Genomic DNA, 21114 nt, shown 5'->3' with positions numbered 1-21114 from the left:
GTGCTGCAGAGCGTTCTGCAAACCGAGGAGAGAGAGGTCTCTGAATACGAATCTCCCCAGATACTAACGTGTCCCGTGGCGGCCGAGTCAACCGGACACAGAACTCTAAAGGAATTAATTTCCACTGTAGAGTCTGTGGAGACGACGGCGATGCTGAAGTTGCAGCTGGCCGCTGAGGTGAAATGCGTGGCCGATGCTGGAACTTAGTTTCTTTCTTCCGTGCCTTCCTAGGCACTGTGAGAAAGGTGCGAAACTAGTCGCTGGTTACGCTTTACCAAAACAGAGCTATTACTCAGTTCAAGGGCTCTAGTGAAGAGCTCGCCTTGAAGCGAGTGAGTGAAGTAGCAGATCGAGTCGACGTTCTTTTATAGTGAGCTGATCGATTCTCGATCGCGAGAAAGCCTTACACTGCCTGCGCTACCTGGCGGTGTAGCTGTAGGCTTAGCGCTTGATTGAGGGCCTGCGGCGCGTAGTGGCGCCGCGGCATACTATGCCGCTTCGGTACAGCGGCGTGGCGGTATGCCACACAATCTATACATTATAGAATTTATTTTAAATTAATTCTAATCTGTTATATACTCAAATATTAATATTAAGTGTGCATATATAAATAATACCACATTACTTTAATTAATATAGTTATGAAAATAGTTTCTAAATATTTAATACTATCCCTAACAGCACATGTAGATACTGAGAACAATCTGAGAATATCGCAAAAGTATAGTTGTAATATTCTCAGAACATTCTCAAATGTACTGCGATGTACGTAGTACGTTCTAGGAATCATCGTATGTCCGCGGTACCATCTTCCATAGAATTTCGCAGGAAGGTCTATAGTTTAAAGACAGTATCAAGATAGGATAAAAATGGGAATGTTGCAGTAGATCACATATACATGCACATATTTACACAGCCAAGCGTTGAAACGCGCGCGCGTTCATATATTGTATAGGATAATTTAGATTAGGTTAATTAATCAGTCAATTTCTTATTAATTGATATTTTTATTTCAAAATTACGACCGTAAGCGTAAAAATATTTACATAAAACTTACAATATAAAATAAAGTTCTAGAAGCCTAAGCTAGAAAACTTCAAAGGAACGATACTGCGAACTGAAAACAGTTTTATGTTAAATCATCTTTTTAAGACATTGTTTAAAAAATAATTAAGAAAATGTATTGTATATTTAACCAAGAACCAAAGAGGTAAGAGGCAATTATAATGCAAGTTTACGAACATAACCTTAAAATATTTTAAGCAAAATAATTTAACAAGTACATAAAAAATAATAAAAATATTACAAAAATTATATACAAACACTATCTAGCTCTTACACTTTATTCACTATTTTGTGAAATAAAACTTAAAGGAAAAAAGGATTACCTTCGATATCAATAAAACTTCGGATACGTAGTGTTGCGTGGTGTCACTTGATGCCGGGCAAGCGGGAAAAGGAATTACGTATGTAAATGGCGCACGTTAGTGCTGGTCTCGTCAAACCTGAGATTATACGCGCGCGATAGAAGTGCGTACGTATCACTTCCGTACGTTTGAGTCAAACCTGAGATTATACGTGTGCGAAAGAAGTGCGTACGTATCACTTCCGTACGTTTGAGTCAAACCTGAGATTATACGTGTGCGAAAGAAAACCGAATAATACTGCAAAAGATATTATAGGATTGATCTCAGTATTTAACGGATAATCACAGTAGAATGAGTATGAAAATGGGATGATACGCAGGATATCGTGTGCTGTTAGGGATAGAAGTAGTGATGTAGAAATTAATCATTTATTGAATTGCCAACTTATTATTATTATAGAATAATTACAATAATATTAGGGGTACAAAGTTTTAAAGCGTTTTTTTGAAAATTTAAGATTTTTAGCAGAAATTCAATAATACATTTAAGTATCAAAATATTCTCCGTTATTATCTATGACCTTGCGCCATCTTTCGGGCAGCTTACGAATTCCGGCAGTGAAGAAAGTTTCGTCTTTTGATTTAATAAAGTCGTCGACCCATTTTCGCACTTCTTCAATATTCCGGAAGCGTACCTCAGACAATGCGTTTTGCATCGACCGGAACAAGTGATAATCACTTGGCGCTATATCTGGCGAATAGGGCCGGGTGCGGTAGAACATCCCAACCAAGCGTCAATAATGTTTCTTTGATCGTTTTAGCGACATGAGGCCTAGCGTTGTCATGAAGCAATTTCACCGGACGCAATCCTTTGTTAGTATATGGACATTTTCGACGGATTTCTTCGTTAAATCTCAATAGTTGTCGACTATAGCGATCACCATCAACCGTGTCACGTGGTTGCAGAAGCTCATAATATAGCACACCCTGCATATCCCACCATATACAGAGCATTACCTTTTGGTCATGGATATTCCGCTTTGGCGTTGATGTGCATGGTTGGCCGGGGTCTACCCATGATTTTTTTCGCTTGGGATTATCGTAAATATATCCACTTTTCATCACCCGTTACGATTTTCCACAGGAAAGACTTTCTGTGCTGTTTGTTGTACAGATTCAAACACATTTCGACACGGTTATCTTTGTTCTTCTGACTCAATTCGTGTGGTACCCACTTTCCCTCTTTCTGAATCTTTCCCATCTTCTGTAAACGGTTGGAAACGGTTTGTTGCTTTACTCCCAGTTGTAATGCAAGCTCTTTTTGCGTTTGGGACAAATTTTCATCGAGTAATGCTTGCAATTCATCGTCCTCAGTCTTGAGAGGGGCTCCGCTACGTTCACGATCGCTAACGTCGAAATCACCTTCTTTAAAACGTCTGAACCAAAATTCACACGTACTTTTGGATACAACGTTGTCTCCAAGAGTCAAACAAATTGATGCACACGCTTTTGTGGCGCTTTTTCCTTGATAGAATTCATAGCAAATGCAGTGCCGAATAAATTGTTTCTTGTTTGCCATTTTCAAGCTGCTGCAATTTTAGGTTACACAAACAATATCGTGAAGTTGGTTGTTATTTTTTATGTTACCATATAAACACTACAAAATCGGAAAAAAGCGGGAGAATATTTAAATTTTTAATTACTTTTTTATGTTCTACAAAAAACGCTTTAAAACTTATTTATACCCCTAATATAATTCAATTTTGTTATTCAATTGATTGTTTGTTACCCTTTTGAATTTAATCTTTATTTTAAGTAAACTTACAATCAAAAATATCGAGTATTGAGACAATTGTAATATTATCTGATATCACACACACACACACACACACACACACACGCGCGCGCGCGCGCGTATAAAATAAAGATATTGGATATCTTATTATGACATCGAGGGAACAACGGAGTCACTCTGAGCGGAAATTCTTCCGATTAGATACATACTCAATAAACATTAGGACATTCTATGCACGTCCTATGTATATACATATATGTACACAAAAATTCATAAATGATGAGGTCTGGCCAAGTTACAAAAAAGACACTCCAATATGTTTATATTATGATAATTATCTAAATTTTTAACATATCACCAACATGAAAAGTAACTGATATATTATTCAAGGTGCAAATTTAAAATAATGAGTAATAATGTAATAATTAGAATGATTAATTGACATCATGTAATTAATTGACATTATGTAAGTTAACATGTTGTTCGGTGTGGCAGCGCCAAGTTTTTTTGTATTTTTTAATAAATATTTTGTTATTTTAATTAAATTTTTTTCAATCAAATTTTAATCAGTTTTATTTATACATTTTATGTATATTTTATGTGTGTTTATTTTAAATTTGCACTTTGAATAATATATCAGTTATTTTTCATGTTGGTGATATATTAAAAATTTAGATAATTATCAAAACATAAACATATTGGAGTGTCTTTTTTGGAACTTGGCTAGACCTTATCATTTATGAATTTTTATGCTATATCAGCTACTTTTTTATAAATGTACAAAATTAATTATGACAGAATTGAAATTATTTTTCAATTATTTTTGCACATTTTGAATGTAATTTATATTAAGTCCGTTATATATTAACTAAATTATTTTACATTCTAACACAAGTATTTTGTTTTTTTTTCATATCACACTTACATTCTATGAAACAGATGTTTTATTTCAAATATTCAAACTAAACTATTTTTAGTTGTAACATGTCTTCGATTTAACTGCCCCATTGATATGAAGTTATGGATAGCTGAATGTGAAATATCTTTGCTTCATATCACGGTTATGTTAAAATTTTTATAAAATATGCGAAAAAAACTATGATATGATATCAAAGACATGTTAAACATAAAATAATTAAGTTAGAACATTCGAAATGACACTTATTATGTTTCACCTAGCGTAATTGTGATATCAAACGCAATACTTATGTTATTAGTTATTTTTTAATATTACCAATAAAACATCTGTTTCACAGGACATAAGTGTGATATGAAACACAATACTTGTGTTATAATGTAAAATATTTTAGTTAATATGTAATTAAGTTAATGTAAATGTACAAAATTAATTACGTAACAGAATTGAAATTATTTTTTAATTATTGTTGTACATTTCGGATGTAACACTTATATAAACTATGATATAAACTATAATATCAAATCAGCGACATATGAAACATAAAATAATTAAGTTAGAACTTTCAAAAGGACACTTATTGTGTTTCACATAACGTAACTGTGATATTAAACGCAAAGACTTATGTAATTAGTTATTTTCTAATATTACTAATAAAACATCTGTTTCACATGACTTAAATGCTATATAAAACACAAGACGTGTTGTAATGTAAAATAGTTTAGTTAATATGTAATTAAGTTAATATAAAAATGTACAGAAATGTACAAAATTAATTATGTGACAAAATTTAAATTATTTTTCAATTATTTTTCTACATTTCGAATGTAACATTTATATTAACTTAATAACATATTAACTAAATTATTTTACATTATAAGTTTTGCGACTGGATCGATGTCGACGTCGATGAGATGTTCTTCGTTCATTAATACTAATAAAATTCTATTACATGGCAGTTTATTTATTAATAAAATATTAACAAAATTAAAGGATATAATTTTCTTTTTTATACTTTGCAGAAGTTCTTTTTAATACTCTTCGAGTTATTTTATATCTTAATCTGACATATTTCGATATAAAATTTAAATTAAAATATCTTTAAATAAAAATATTAAGTTATGGATAATTTTACCGTAATACTTTTATGATTAGAATAATGAGAAGTGGTAAAAAAAACGCATAATTGTTAAAAAAAGTACATTGTAAATTACATACTTTTTCTAACCGTAATACTTTTATGATTAGAATAATGAGAAGTGGTAAAGAAAACGCATAATTGTTAAAAAAAGTACATTGTAAATTACATACTTTTTCTTACCGTAATACTTTTATGATTAGAATAATGAAAAGTGGTAAAGAAAACGCATAATTGTTAAAAAAAGTACATTGTAAAAATTACATACTTTTTCTTCAAAATAACAATGAGTTTTTTTACACGTATTGATTTGTTTTATTGTTATGCGCATAAAAATATTACAGTAAGATTATCGATAACTAAATATTTTAAGAAATTTTAGATTTTACATCAAAATATGTCATATCTCTCTCTCTCTTTTTCATGTTTGCGAAATTTTTGTAGTGCAACTTGGGGAAGTCGAATTCATTGACTCTTGACACTTGGTGCAAGAAATGCACGTAGCGCAACTCGGGATACTCGAGTTTGTCAACTCTTGGGACCTGGTGCGAGGAATTCCCGTAGCGCAACTCCCGAAAATCGAATTCGTCGACCCTTGGCACCTGGTGCGAAAAATTCCCGTAGCGTAACTTACGAAAGTTGAATTTGTCGACCCTTGACATCTGGTGCGAGGAATTCCCGTAGCGCAACTCGGAGAAGTCGAATTCGTCGACCCTTTGCACCTAGTGCGAAAAATTCTTGTAGCGCAACTCGCAAAAGTCGAATTCGTCGACCCTTGACACCTGGTGCGAGGAATTCCCGTAGCGCAACTCGGGGTAGTCGAATTCGTCGACCCTTGGGACCTGGTGCGAAGAAATCCCGTAGTGCAACTCCCGAAAATCGAATTTGTGGACCTTTAGCACCTGGTGCGTGGAATTCCCGTAGCGCAACTCGTGAAAGTCGAATTTGTCGACTCTTGGCACCTGGTGCGAGAAATTCCCGTAAATTTTAATGATAATGATAATACCCTGGGCCCCGTAAATTCTTCATCCGCCCCTGCGGACAGAGGAGAAGAATAAGAAGACGACGTTTCTTAATTTTTGCATTACCAACATCACTTTTTGACCGCTTGTATCTCCGGAACGGCTGGACCAATTTTAATTTTTTTTTGGCTCAAATTAGTCGTGGCGATGCCGCCTTTAAGGATATACTATGTGTTTTTGTAAAATTTTTTATATTTTAGTTGCTACAAACCCCCGAAAAATCGACTTTGTGCGCGCAGGATAAGAGACTTAGTAGTGTCATTTTCTGAACTTTGCCAGAGACTCTTTTCTTGACTTAGTAGTGTCGTTTTTTGAACTTGGCCGGAGACATTACCGCGTCTCCTGATATTGTATATTCTATGTATATACAGAGAATGTGAAAAGTATATAAAGCGCATATCCTATATATATGAAATAATTACCACATGTATGTACATAGGATGTCCACAGTACATACATTGGTATATTCCAAAGTATGCAGTGTACATTCGTGGTATATACATGGGGTATTTTCCGAGGATGTGCAGTGCACGTTCGCAGTATGTACATAGGATATATTTCAAGGATGTGCAATACACATTCGTGGCATGTACATGAGATACATTCTATGTATGTACATAGTATATACAGTACGTTTTTTTTACATTATGGATATTCCATGTATATACATAGGATATCGAATGTTTACTGGGTATATGACAAAAACACTTGGTCCAATGTAATTAATTAAATAATGAAATAATTTTAAATTTAAATAATTTATTTCATAACATTAAAAATTTTATGGAAAGTGGAGTCTACACTGGACTCCACTCTTAAGTCAATAATAAACAATTTTCATTCATTCGGATATTTATCTACCCAATTTTTGAACAATCAGTTTATCTAGATTCCCTGTGTTGGGATTCGGATATTAAACTGATAGAAAAAGTTATTACATCTTCAATATTATTACCCGCCTTTTGCAAGTTTTATATAATGCTTATGATTAAAACTTAAATACAAGATAGATAGCGCATAATGCGTCACATAGCGGCAAGCGAACGAACTAATGACTGATTCTATGTATATCCATACGATATCCTATGTATATCCATAAATGTACTTACATCAGCGTATATCGTATGTATGTACATAGTATATATAGTACATTTTTTTCACATTATGGATATTTCATGTATATACATAGGATATCGAATGTTTACTGGGTGATAGCTGCCCAGTACATCTACCATATTCAAAGTATTTATTATCATTATCCACTATTTTTTGTCATCTTTTAAATAATTGTTTCATATCATGTTTATAAAATAACTCATCTTTTGACTTAATAATATTCTCAACTCATTTTTGAACTTACCAGACATTCATGAATCATTCACCAGATAAATTGTGTTGTATCGATCTGAATAGTTAAAAATCAAATAAATATCAATGAAAATCAAAATCAATCTAAGTTATCAAAAAATAAGCTAGATGCAGAAGGATTTTTTATTTAAATTCAAACAATATTTCTCTGATGGTATTAGCAACATGCGACCTGGCGTGATCAAGAAGCAGAATAACCTCGCATTGATTTGCGGCTATTTACGGTCGATTGTTATATATATATATACACACATATAAACTATAAATCACAAAAAATTAAAAAATTTAGATATAAAGCAAAAAAAAACACAAAATAAATATCACAATAGAGAATAAAAAAAATATAAAGTTTAAAAAAATATAAAAAAACAACGAAAGTAACCAAAATGCCGCCACGTCCACGTCGTTGGTTCTGAATGACGTAAAGAGCGGGTTTTATTAAATAAGAGAAATAAAATAAAATATGCATTATAAATGATCATAACTGTGAAGTTTGGTTAGCAAAACTTACATTTTTAATTTTTCCTGTACTGCAACGTCCAATGATCTGACGACATTTTGCCATTAAGAAAAGTTGTTGCGCTCGATTAGCACAATCCGGCACAACTCGTGAAAATTCGAAAAAGTTTTAATTCCACCCTCATCCCTCTTCCATAATATTTAATCAAACCCTAAGGTTATTGATACTTTCCTTGCTAGTTTTTTGTTCGCCTCGATTAGCACAATTCAGCACAAGTCGCAGAATTCGATTATCTGCTATAATTCGAAAGTTACATGGATTTGAAATTAAAAATTCCTAATCTCACGTTCCTAATTTCGGCTGTACTGCGAAATTTAATGATCTAACGACATTTTTTCATAAGAAAAAGTTGTTGTGCTAGCCTAGAACAACTCAGTACAAGTATTGGAATTGTCAAAATAATAAATTTCAAAAATGGCTGTATAAATTATCCACCAATTCTGCAAAAAATTTGAAAAAAAACAAGAACTTGTTAAATGTCTCATTTTAAATTTATCAATCTATGCTATTAACGTTTAATTTATATTATCAACGCTTATAGAGCATTGTTTAATAATTATAGTCTTAATCTATTATCAATTTTTATTATAAAAAATACTCTTATTATTATGAAAATGAAATCAATTAGTATTTGTATGTTGTGTAGTACTCAGCAACATTTGGTAGTGAGTATAAGGGCTAATAATATGAACAAAGTGATTTTTTCCAACGCTGATAGCATGGCCTGACAAAAAAGATTTTCCTTATATTTATTGAGTATCAAATTAATAAACAAATTAAAGAAGTACATTTTGTAGAAAATTCTTCCAGAAAAAAATGTTGGTATTGATTGGAATTGATAAGATGATGTAATATAAAATAATGAGTAAAAATGAAATATTGAATGACTTCAACAAGAGCTGGTTAAAGTATTAGATTGACGTAAGTTTATTGAAAGTGTTGGGAGAGAATAAAATGATAGATTTCTTCTCGTTTGAAACCATTCTATTTTAGCTCTATTAATCTTTTTCTTCGAGATTTACTTTAAATATTGATCTTATTTACAATTAGCCAAACAAAGTGCTTTAATACGAACCGAGTTTTTTGAAAGGATCGAATTTTTTTTATTATTAAATATTTATTAAAAGGACCTGAATAGCGTTTTTAATATTTGTGGATACTTTCGCTTCCTTGATATAAACATAAATCTTAGCACAATAAAATATCAATTAGCAAAATGTGTAATGAGAATAAATTCAAATAAACAATAATTTATTTATATGATTCTTATACTCTATCTTGTACTTTACTTGATATTTAATAATAATTATTATTATTTAACACATGTATAATTTCTTTAACTCAATATTTAATAATTTATAGTTAATCAATACTTAGGAATAGATATTATTTCAAATTTTTCTAAGCTTATTTTTATTAAACATTTTTTTATCCAGATTTATTATTAAATATTTTTATTATTTATTTTATTTAAAAAAAATTTTTAGTTTATTTATCTTATTTTATTTTTTAATGTTATTTTATAATTTTATTTATTGAATAATTTTTTATTTTAATTTTTTTAAATTTTATTTTACAATTTTTTTATAATTTTTTATTTTTTTATTTTATAATTTTGTTGGCAGCAGTCGGGAATACTTTTTTTTAACTTTTTTATTATTATGTATGTTTTCCAGCAAAGGACACAAGTTGACACAAGTATCACTCTGTCTTTGTTTGATATTCAATGAGCAACAGAGAGTATAATACTTTTGTGTCGCTTGTGTCTCTTGGTGGAAAACTACCTATTTCATTCTTTTAAAAGCTGTGTATGTGTGCGTGCGTACGTGCTTACGTGTGTATGCATGTGTGTGTATACTTATGTATGTACATGAACATATATGGACCAAACATTTTGTGTAACATGTAATAAGAATCAAAAATTGATTAGCTATCATGTTATACGCGATACGCATTCTGTGTGCAAGACCTAATAAATATGACGATCACCGATCGCATCTCTTGTAAATGCGTAAACCCGTGTACCTGTCTGTGAACAACGTGCCGGTTTAGATTATGATGCCGGTAAGTATTACAGATATAATTTATAATAAATATATAAAAGAAGTTTTATTTATATAATTATTATAAATAGAACGATTCTTGATAAAAATTTTGGTTCTATGTCACTTAAATGTCATATAACAACTGGAATTTTATCTAGAAACATAGCATTCAAATATGCTTGTGTTAGAACTTTTTCTTTCTTTATCAAATTGGCACAACGGAAATATGTAATTATTTCATTTAATTCGCGTAACTTATTAGGAAAGATATCTATTGCTGTAACAGACATTTTCGTAATACATATTTGTTTTTTATAATATAATTTTTTGTAAATATTACAAACGATATCCGCAAAGGATCATATGGTTGAATAAAATTGTTGTAATAACTTTTTTCTATGAATGTCACAATATTATATTGTGAAATTCTTTGAGAGATTGATAATATAATACATATTATTAACTTGTAATGTTTGATTATTGAATGAAAGCGTATTAGTTACATCTTGTGAAATGTGTTTACATTTACTTGCTCTTTGCAATTTACTTGCTATTGTTCGCTTTCTATACCGCGATTGCTTTTTTGCTGTTTCATTTTTTCGTCCAATATTTTTCCTCTTCGTTCTTCGTGTTACCTGAAGGAGACTTAATATATATAATATCTATTATAACTATACTATTATATATAACTTAAATCTATTATAATTATATAATTTCATATAAATAATAATTGTATTATATATAAATACATAAGAGCTATGAAATATTTTATATAAATATAAAATTTAAATAAAATATAAATAAATTTATTGATTTGATTATTTTCTTTTTTCTTGAAATTTTTCTTCTATCTTTTATTCTTGATTGTGACTATAATCTTGATATATTGTTTATTAAATCCATTGATGGCCATTCAATTGATTCCTGTTCTGTCTTCACAGATAATAAGGCGTAATACTGCTGCCAATATACACATAATGAGTGCAGCACAATCATGCTGCTATTCTTCTTTTTGTCTTCATGTTTCTTCATCTGTCTATATATACATATATAATATATATATATATAGAGAGAGAGAGAGAGAGAGAGAGAGAGGAGAGAGAGAGAGAAACTGAAATAATAATATCTAAATTCAAATACATAAACTTCTACGTACCCACGTAATTATGGCAATACAGAAAAAAATTATTCACATAATTATATGTGTATAATTTTTTATTAAATGTATATAATTATTTATATAATTGTATATATATATATATATATATATAAATAATTGTATTATTAAAATATATAAACAAATTATGTTTTTAAATATAAATAATATAATAATATAATGTAAAAAAAAAAAATAAAGAAAAGATAAAGTGAAACTTACTTGTTTAGAAAATAAAGATCCCGAAATGAGAGAAATAATATAAACGAAATAATATTGTTTTTCCGTTTTTTATTAACAGAATAAATAACAATAATTATATGCTTTAAATCTTCTTTGGTTTATAAGAAACTTATGAATAAAAGATGATATTGAACAATACTGCAGAACTAAGGTAACAACCGATCCGAGCTCAGTAAAACACATACTTCCTTCGTCTAGAACTGCGGTTGGCAATAGTCGAGAGTAAAAATAATGATTTTTTTTTATCTTCGATAACTTGGTTTAAAAAAAATTGTACAGTGATCAGCAACCACTCAGTTTAAAGAAGAAAGCTGCTCCCGCTATAAGATGTAATTAACAGAAATTTAGCGCAATTTTTTCCGGACTTGGTGTAACATTCGCAAAATTGCATTAAAAATTTTTATTTTTACAGATCAAAGAATCGTCATGCCATTTTGTATAAAAAAAGATAATTAAAATCCGCGAAAGACATTTAAAATAAAAAGAAGTTTCATAATTCCAAATGCTTTTTTTTAGAATTGAAGTTCGATAAGTTTTCACGGAGCTTATAAGATAAAATGGTTCTAAAATCATTTTTTTAAGTAATTTTTCTTGATCCTTATTTGTTGCTCTTTGAATGTAAATGTATAAAAAATGTTGTATATAATGTTGTATATAAATGTAATAAATTATTTGTAATAAATGTTGTATATAAAATATATTTTATATATAAAAGAGTTTTAGTATTGCAGAATTGGAGCTTGATAAAATGCACTTTTGTTAATTTTTGATTAGCTAAAATTGAAACCAAAAAGAAGAAAAAGTAATTAAATTGATCAAAAAATAATAATTGCGTAGTATTATTTAATTTACGCAAATGAATACCAACAAAATACATTCAATATATTTATTAAGAACTATTAACAAACACAAGAAAAAAATCTCGCAATTTTCACGTAAATTTTAATTCTTGAAATTAATATTCTACATTAGTATTACCGTTCTTTGTTAAAGAAACAGAAAGACGGGGAAATGTGTGTAAGGGATGAAAAAAAGGTGAAGGGTCGGGGGTGGTTGTCCTTGAGCGGCGATGGCCCTTTGTAATGTGGAGGGGTATGGTAGGGGATGTTGCAGTACCCTGATTCTTCCAATACAACTAGCCCACCTCCTACCTGCCCCACTAGTCGTCCATTGAACATAGTCGCGGTTGCATCAGTTCAAAAGTGGCTCGTTCTGTTAATATTCTGAAGAGAGATTGTGTCACACAATTTAAGATCGATGGGGGAAAGTTAGTTACAATAGAATTTTACTGCGTAATCTTGTCATCGGCTTTTATTGTGGTTTGGTGAATTTGGTGTCGAAATTGATATAAATATCTTTCAGCTAGATTACGGTCGTGATTAAAGTAAATTTTTTTTAAATTTTGCATCATTTTATCAAAAATGACATTTATTTACTAACATTTTTAATACATTTATTATAAAAGTTTTTTATTTAATTCTTTTTAATATTCTCAATTCCCTTATTCTTTGTTGATATTCATAAACGATATCTGTAAAATTAGAGATTAATTTAATAATATAGGATCACATTGCAATTTTAAATCGAAAATACTTGTGTGATTATAACGTAAACAACAATGAAAGTTTTTTTAAATCATATAAAGTCATGACCGTAATCATCCTGCATTTTTCTTCAATCTTTTATTTTAAAAAACGTTTATTGTGATGCCTTCTCACTTAATTCTTCCCAATATTACCCAAACAACTTTCAAAACAACTTTCTTAAACTTATTGTAAAAGATTAAAGTTATAATTGATGATTGGATAGAGTATTGAAAATATTATAATAATGTGTTAAGAGTTTCTTGAATCATGCAAAATAGTGAATTGTGTATTCGTTAAAAATAGAAAAAATAAAGTAAGTAAACAGGTCACGGGTGTTAAGAGATCAATTGGGATTCACAATTGAGTCGCCAAATTCATCGTCGTCCCAATCGGACGATCTGAAGCCAATTTTTGGTGTCAGGAGAGAAGAAGTGGATTTCTGTAGCAATTCAGAAGCCGAATCTTGCAGACAAAATTTCAATTGCTGGACAGACAGTTTCGTCGTGTTAATGAGTGATTCCTTTGAAGTGATATCGCTACCGGCCGACATAATGCAGGTTCTTTAAATATTTATACAATACTGGATTTACATAAATATAAGTCAAAAAATTTTCAAATTTAAGTCCAGATATATATAATAATATAAAATATAAAAAAGAAAATCATTTTGTTCTTCTGTATCTAAAAAATTAAAAGTGATACAATACAAGAAAAATTACTTTCCGTTTACTTTTTAATTTATTTTAATATAACAGAATACAATTTAAACAAATTAATTACTAATAGAGTTAATAATAAAATATTAAAAATTAAGTTTAATAAACTTTATATAGAATAAATTTTTTAATATTAGAGCAATATTTTTTACATTCGATATAAATAAGATAATTAATAAACAAAATTAATAAAAGTAACAAATATTATATTTTTAACAATTACAATAAAAAAAGAGATTTTTTAATTATAATGTGGTCTTTTTTAAAACAATAGTATGTCCCAACAGATCGATTTTTACAAGATTAAAATATAATGTTTTCTTAATAAAATACGCAGTGCTCTGCATCTGTACTGTACGGTAATGACATATTTCTGAAATCATTTTGAAATGAAAATCCTAAAAACGATTGATCTCAACCGTTTAAAGTAATTACACGCCGGTTTTGAGAAATGTTACTAGCAATACTCTATTTTTATTTCTATATATCATATCATCAAATATGTATCCTGATCTTTATTGGATATTATCCTGTCAAAACTCAAACTCAACACTCATTAACAGTGGTTGACACGTTACAGATACGTTAAAAATAATTGTGAAAAATAATAATTATTATTTTGTTGATATGATGGCGTATTTTAATCCTTTGTGGTCCTTAGATTCTGATGAAAAAATATTGAACAATTTGAACGAAGAAGAAAAAGATTTAAACAGCGAGTTAATTATTTTGAAACATTAGATGACGTTGAATTTAAAATGCGTTTTAGATTAAATAAAAATTTGGTATTATTAATATTGGAACAAATTAGAGAAGAGTTAGAATTTTTGACAAATAAGTAAGTTTTTCAGTATAATTTTATAAAATATATATATATATATATATATATATATATATATATATGTGTGTGTAAGTACTTATTATTATTTGAATATTAATTAGAAAAATGTTGAAATTAAAACGTAACATAATATAACTATTTAGCATTACTCAAATTATGTTCATAGCAGATAATATGTAATATTCCATAAAAGGCAAAGATAAAAATATTACCTGTACATTATACATTTATACTACTGAATTTTCTTATCGGCAAAAAATTTTCTGATTTTTTTTTTAAATTGTCCTAGCAATTTTTTAAACTCTTTGATGTTCTAAATTCGGTTGAGGACATACTATTAAACAAATTTTCTATTATTTTTCAATATTTTTCTTTATCTTTTGAAGTTACCATGTCAGACTTCTTGTTTTCTATCACATTTTTTTATTTGAAAATTAAATCGATCAAAATACTTTTTTCTGCTGTTGAAAAATTTAACACTCTACGTTTATTACTCATATTACTCATTATTAAAGTTAAAATATTATTTTATATGCACAAAATAACTTATATACTGAGCCGTTTTCAGCAACGTGATTTAAGAACTCAATAATAGTCAATAATAGAAGTCAATTTAAAGTCAATAATATCAATAGTTTTATATTTTCGATTAGAGATAAGAATCAATATTAGACTGGAGACCTAGTTCTAGAGTCTCTAATATTAAACCAATCAGCATTCTGTCTTCAAATAATTTCAGAGTTATGAAACATATAGTATAGGTTTAGTTAATCATTCTCGATGTAATCGTGATAGAAATCAATCAGCATTACCTTTGGTTTAAACTCAGGTTCAGGTTTAACTGAGGGTTTGCTAAACTGCCGATTAGGTAAAGTTGATAGAAACGGGCCTAAGTCTTTAAATTCCCGTTTAAGCATGTTTATATCTCACAGTAATGAAGGTATCTTCAGATATCAAACTATTTTTATTTTTTATTGTATATAAAATTATTATATATCTGTATATAAAAACAAATTAATATCTCAAGATACCCTCAATATTATGTGATGTTTGATGTCTGATCGTGCCAATTTAGAAATACTTTATTAATTCGGATAAATAAATGTTTAGAAGTCCATGGTAGACATTTTGAATATTTAATAAATTGAATAAATCAGAGTAGAGTGTTGTGATTTTGATTTCATTTTATTATGATTATTCCCGAGCGCTTCAAGTGGCTATAAGTCGAAACTTCAAACCGTTATATTTTTTCATAAAAACATCTGATAAATATTGTTTGCGATAATACTAAATTATTTTTTTCTATAGAATCCAAAAATGTAATTTTGTATAGAAATTTTTGTTAAAAATTTTAAAGTTAATTACCACGCAATCGGAGTTGGGAGACTTACTTCCATTCCGTTTAAGGGCCCTTCAGACCCATACATTTCATACCTAAACTTTTAAAATCGATCGCATAGTTTCCGAGCTGTAAATAAATATTACTCTCTGTAGACACATTTTGTGTGCGTGCGTACGTGCGTGCGTGTGTGTGTGTGTAAACATATATATGATTGTATACATATTGATTGTATACTTATATACAGATATATACATATATTGAGTGATCAGGAGCGCCTTCAGGTGGGGAGGAGGGGGTTTATTACTGATTAGAAATTGATAAAAACAGACGGTATCTACCCTTCGTAAATCAATTTCTTAGAGTTAAAAAGAATATTTTTGAGCCCTTCCTCAACCTCTCCTTAGGAGATTTTTGGGGAGATCAGACCATTTTTCAATTTTTTCACAACAAGAGTATATTTTAACTTCTCAATTAAAAAAAAAACAAAGAATGAGACTTTTTGCTTTAAAGATGTTTTGAAATTTTTCGGGTTATCAGGGAATTATCGGGGAGTTAAATATCTTTAAGACTTGTGGAAAAATTCTTAAAATTTTGCGGATAAAAGTAATAAATAAGTACACTAATTTACATTCAGTATGTGGAAAGAAGAAAGAGATTTGTGTCCCCGGTAATTTTTTGTGAAAAATAACTTACTGGCATTAGCATTAGTGTAAAGAATGCAGGTTTAGCTTTAAAGTTTAGCTTAAAAAAGGTATAGCAAAATTTAAAGAAAACGAATTTTGTAGGTAAAATACTGTAGTATTTGCACTTGTCATAAATTTTTTAAGAAAAATTTTTTATCAAGCTGCAGTGTTTAAAATCATATTTAAAGAAAAAAAAACTAATGTGTTCAAAACTTTTTGGATTTAAAAATAAAAAGGTTTCCAAAAATTATTCAAAGCATGTGAAGGTACAAACTTCAAACTTTAAAATGCTTTTTTAATTTTTTGTCTGCTATGATTTTTCACCGAATTTTAGCGTTTTGAAAATTGTTCAATGTTGAGCATTTGAAAGGTGTTCTTCTTTTATTATAGTGTATAACAAAAAGTAAAGCTTCTGCTCGCTCGCTACTTACGCGTTATTTCTGCTCTCATCGCACGTCAAACTTTTCATTGCCGTGTGACACTCACTGCTGTTATGCCTATAGTATACATCTCAAGCGTACGATCTAATCACGCAAACCGCGCACTCATTTGCCAATCCTTTTTAACTAATTTCTCAATAATTATTGCAAAAATTGCAAAACTTCAAAAAACTTTTCTATTCAGTTTATTTTCCTCCACTAGCTCACGATATTGACATAATTATTCTGAGACACTATACGAGGGCAAATCAATAAGTACCCGTGTTAATAATAAAGACGTAAGTTTTTCACAAAAATTTTTTTTTTATTTTTCGACGTAATTCCCTTTTAGAAGGATACACTTTTTTTTCCCAACGCCCCTGTCATTTTTTTAATCTCTTCAAAAAATACGATTTGTCGAACTCTACAAAATAGGCCTCTGTTTCGGCGATTATCTCCTCATTCGACGTAAATTTCTTTCCACCGAGCCATTTTTTCAAGTTTGAAAACAGGAAGAAGTCGCAGGAGGCCAAATCCGGAGAGTACGGTGGATGCGGCAGCAATTCGGAGCGCAATTCGATCAATTTGGCTGTGACGACTGCGGAGGAATGAACCGGTGCATTGTCGTGGTGGAACAACACTTTTTTTCGTTAAATGGAGCCGTTTTTTCTTCAATTCAACATTGAATCAACCCAATAAATCAGAATAGTATTGCTCTGTGATAGTTTTTCCCTTTTCCAAATAGTCGATGAAGATCACGCCTTGCGCATTCCAAAAAACAGTGACCATCACCTTTCCGGCCGATGGGACCGTCTTGGCCTTCTTCGGAGCACGTTCACTGGGTGAAGTCCACTGTTTTGACTGTTCCTTGGTCTCCGGTGTATAGTGATGAATTCATATTTCATCAACTGTTATGACTCGACGCAAAAACTCCTGCGGATTGCGCTTAAACAGCTCCAAACACTGCTTCCAAATTGATAGCCGCATCCGCTTGTTGTCCACCGTGAGCAATCGCGGCATGACCCATCGGGTCGACAACTTTTTCATTTCCAAGTTATCATGCAAAATATTGAATGCCGTTCCGTACGACACGCCTACGGCCTCTGCTACTTCACGTACTTTCGTTCGGCGATCAGCGAGAATCATGTCGTGGACGTTTTCAACGATTTCCTCAGTAACCACATCTGCCGAGCGGCCTGGGCGCTTCTCATCAAAAACAGATGAACGACCACGTTTGAATTCGTTAAACCAATATCTGACGGTTGTTATAGATGGTGAAGGGTTCCCATAGACAGCATCCAACTTCGTTTTTATTTCTTCGCACGTTTTTTCATCCAAAAATAAAAAGCGAATCACGGATTAATATTGCTCTTTTTTCATTGTATTGAAAAACATCAAACACGCTCACTACGAATTGCTGTCAAATCAAAACTATCGCATGAATCACCCTGAAATTTTGTATGGCGTCGTTTGAAAGATGGTAGTACATGATGGTAACTTGCATCAGCAACGCCGCCTGTTTTCAAACACGGGTACCTATTGATTTGCCCTTGTATGCACAGTATTTCGTACCAAATGCACCATATGGTGTCAATAGCATATTTATGAAATTATTATAAGATGAAAATCATAATGTCGAGCCTATAATAGTTTTCAAATAAAAAGCATTTAAAGTTAACCAATCAGTTGCTTCAAATTCGCATATGTTACATCGCACAATAATGAAAATACTTTCAGATATTAAATTCGCTTTTAAATGCAGATATAATTCTATGGATACAATAATGTATCGTAACAACACAAATGTTGCTATAACATTGCAGGAATATTAATTTGTAGAATTGAAATATTTTATGAAATATTCTTGAAAGCTTACAACAACATTCATATGCTCGCTTTTAAATGATATTTCAATATCATGTTGGCAATATTCCTGCAGTAATCCTAAAATATTTAGAAAAATATTGTAGACATATTCCTGAAACGTCAATGCAATATTCAGAGAATGTTGCAGGTTGCTATTGTTTTCATATTTTATAATGTCAGACAATACAAAAGTCCAAAAAATAAAACGTATTAAAAAAGGAATTATCTCAAAATTTTAAGATGAAAGATCTTGGCAAAGCAAAATATTTATTAGGTTTAAACATTACGCGAGATCGAAAAATTGGAAAAATTTGGCTAGACTAGACTTACATTAAAATCCATTTAGGAATATGAAATGGAAGACTGCATATCGTATCAATGTCATTTGATTCAAGCATCAAACTGAATAGAGATATGAAACCAAGCAGAAGGAGATGACATAAAAATGATTCCATAGAGAAGCTGTGAGTAAGCTCCAATATACGAACCAAGAAGCGAAACAAGATATAACATTCGCAGTAAATTCAGTTACTTGTCAAATCCAGACAGAGGATATTGACAGAGGCAGTAAAGAGAATGTTCCAAGAAAACCTTAAACGTAAAGTTGGAATTCAGCGATCAAACTAAAAGATTCGTTGGATATTACGATGCGGAGTGCAATCATATGTTACTTCACCACAGCATGTTAGGAAACATTATAGCATTAGCAAGAGACATTAAGCCATTAATAATATTATCACCGGCAATGTTGTATTGCGTCAACAAAAATGAAATCAGTTTAACCCAACATAATGCATACAGATCATTAAAGCACATAGGTATCTTGCCACTACTTCATTAGAAAAAAAGCAGAAAACGGTGACATATTTGTATCAATAACTAAGATTGTGACAAACATCCTAACTAAAGGGCTATTTGCAACTAAATTTCGAAACTGTGAATCTAATATGAACCTTGTAACGGTGCAGCCCGCAAGCTGCATCCTGCGTCCATCGTTCGTAGCCTACCAAGGGCGCATCGAGCGCCGATAAACTTTGTCAAAAACAACGGCGGTCAATCGCCGAACGGACCCCCACATCCGACCGTTCTGAATTCCGTTTAGTGGGGGCACGCCGCCGAAACCGCCGATGCTTACCGATCCGAAGTCAGTCGACCGCCAGCCGGGTATAAAAGAGGCCCGGCTGTACGTTTATTTCACCAGATCCTGTTCGCTGCTAGCGAACATCCCTTTACGAGCGTTCTCGTAGTCCGCCGAGCGTACTCGGCTTCTATGCCTTTTCCAGACACACGAACGTTCTCGTGTACCGCCGAGCGTTCTCGGTATTCTTTCCTCTGCACACGAGAGTTCTCGTATACCCGCCGAGCGTACTCGGCTCCTCCAGGCACCGATCTTCGTGCACGGGTATTCCCGTGTACCCAGCCGGACCGCCGCTCTGCATCCACCTTCGTACGAGCGTTCTCGTACTCCCGCCGAGCGTACTCGACTTCAAGCCTCTTATACGAGCGTTCTCGTATACCCGCCGAGCGTACTCGGCTCCTCACCTCTCAGACACGAGCGTTCTCGTGTACCCGCCGAGCGTACTCGGCTTCCCGATCCAAATATCGCGTTTCCGTGCATCGGGATTTAAAGTCAAAATCCATCCGGCAGGCAAAACCGCGTCGACCAATCCGCGCCGCCGAACGACCCGTATCGATCGACTATCGAACGGACTCGCGACACTTCTACGAACGCACCCGCCGACAGGCGCTCCGTCGTGCTAACCGCTACGACTCGATCGTATGCGCTTGCGCTAATCGTTCCGCCGATTGCACCAAGCAGTGTTGCGATATGGGACCGGTTGTATGCGCATGTGCGGCAATACGGCGTCAGTACAGTGTCTCATACAAGTTAAACAAGGCACCGTTACCCCGCTACATTAAAAATATTTCTAAATTTTTTGAAATTGATTGAAATTTTCTACTTCTTGGTTTTTTAGCTGCTGGCTTCGTAGATTCCATGCTTGTAAATAAATAAATCTTACCTTATTTGTAGTCACTTAACCTTCTCATGTCAAAACGTCCCGCCATACGGTCAACACACAACATATAACGG

General features: G+C 31.5%; 1 protein-coding gene and 1 pseudogene across 2 annotated transcripts in view; one reads left to right on the top strand and one right to left on the bottom strand.

Moving 5' to 3' along the window:
• DCX-EMAP (Doublecortin-domain-containing echinoderm-microtubule-associated protein) overlaps positions 1-21114 on the top strand; it is a 587536-nt gene that overhangs the window by 42656 nt on the left and 523766 nt on the right. Inside the window, exon 1 of one of the 2 annotated variants that reach the window (XM_067352203.1) lies at positions 12451-13712. The exons of the other annotated variant lie outside the window; for it this stretch is intronic. Within the exon in view, the coding sequence (XP_067208304.1) occupies positions 13665-13712 (48 nt within the window). The 5' untranslated portion in view covers positions 12451-13664. Of the gene's footprint in view, positions 1-12450; positions 13713-21114 lie in introns of those variants that run through there. 2 annotated transcript variants of the gene reach the window in all.
• LOC136998668 (histone-lysine N-methyltransferase SETMAR-like) lies at positions 17499-20461 on the bottom strand (annotated as a pseudogene).

Source organism: Linepithema humile, chromosome 3, assembly GCF_040581485.1.
Source record: "Linepithema humile isolate Giens D197 chromosome 3, Lhum_UNIL_v1.0, whole genome shotgun sequence".
Classification (NCBI taxonomy): Eukaryota; Metazoa; Arthropoda; class Insecta; order Hymenoptera; family Formicidae; genus Linepithema; species Linepithema humile.
This window is presented reverse-complemented; position numbering and strand designations above follow the sequence as displayed.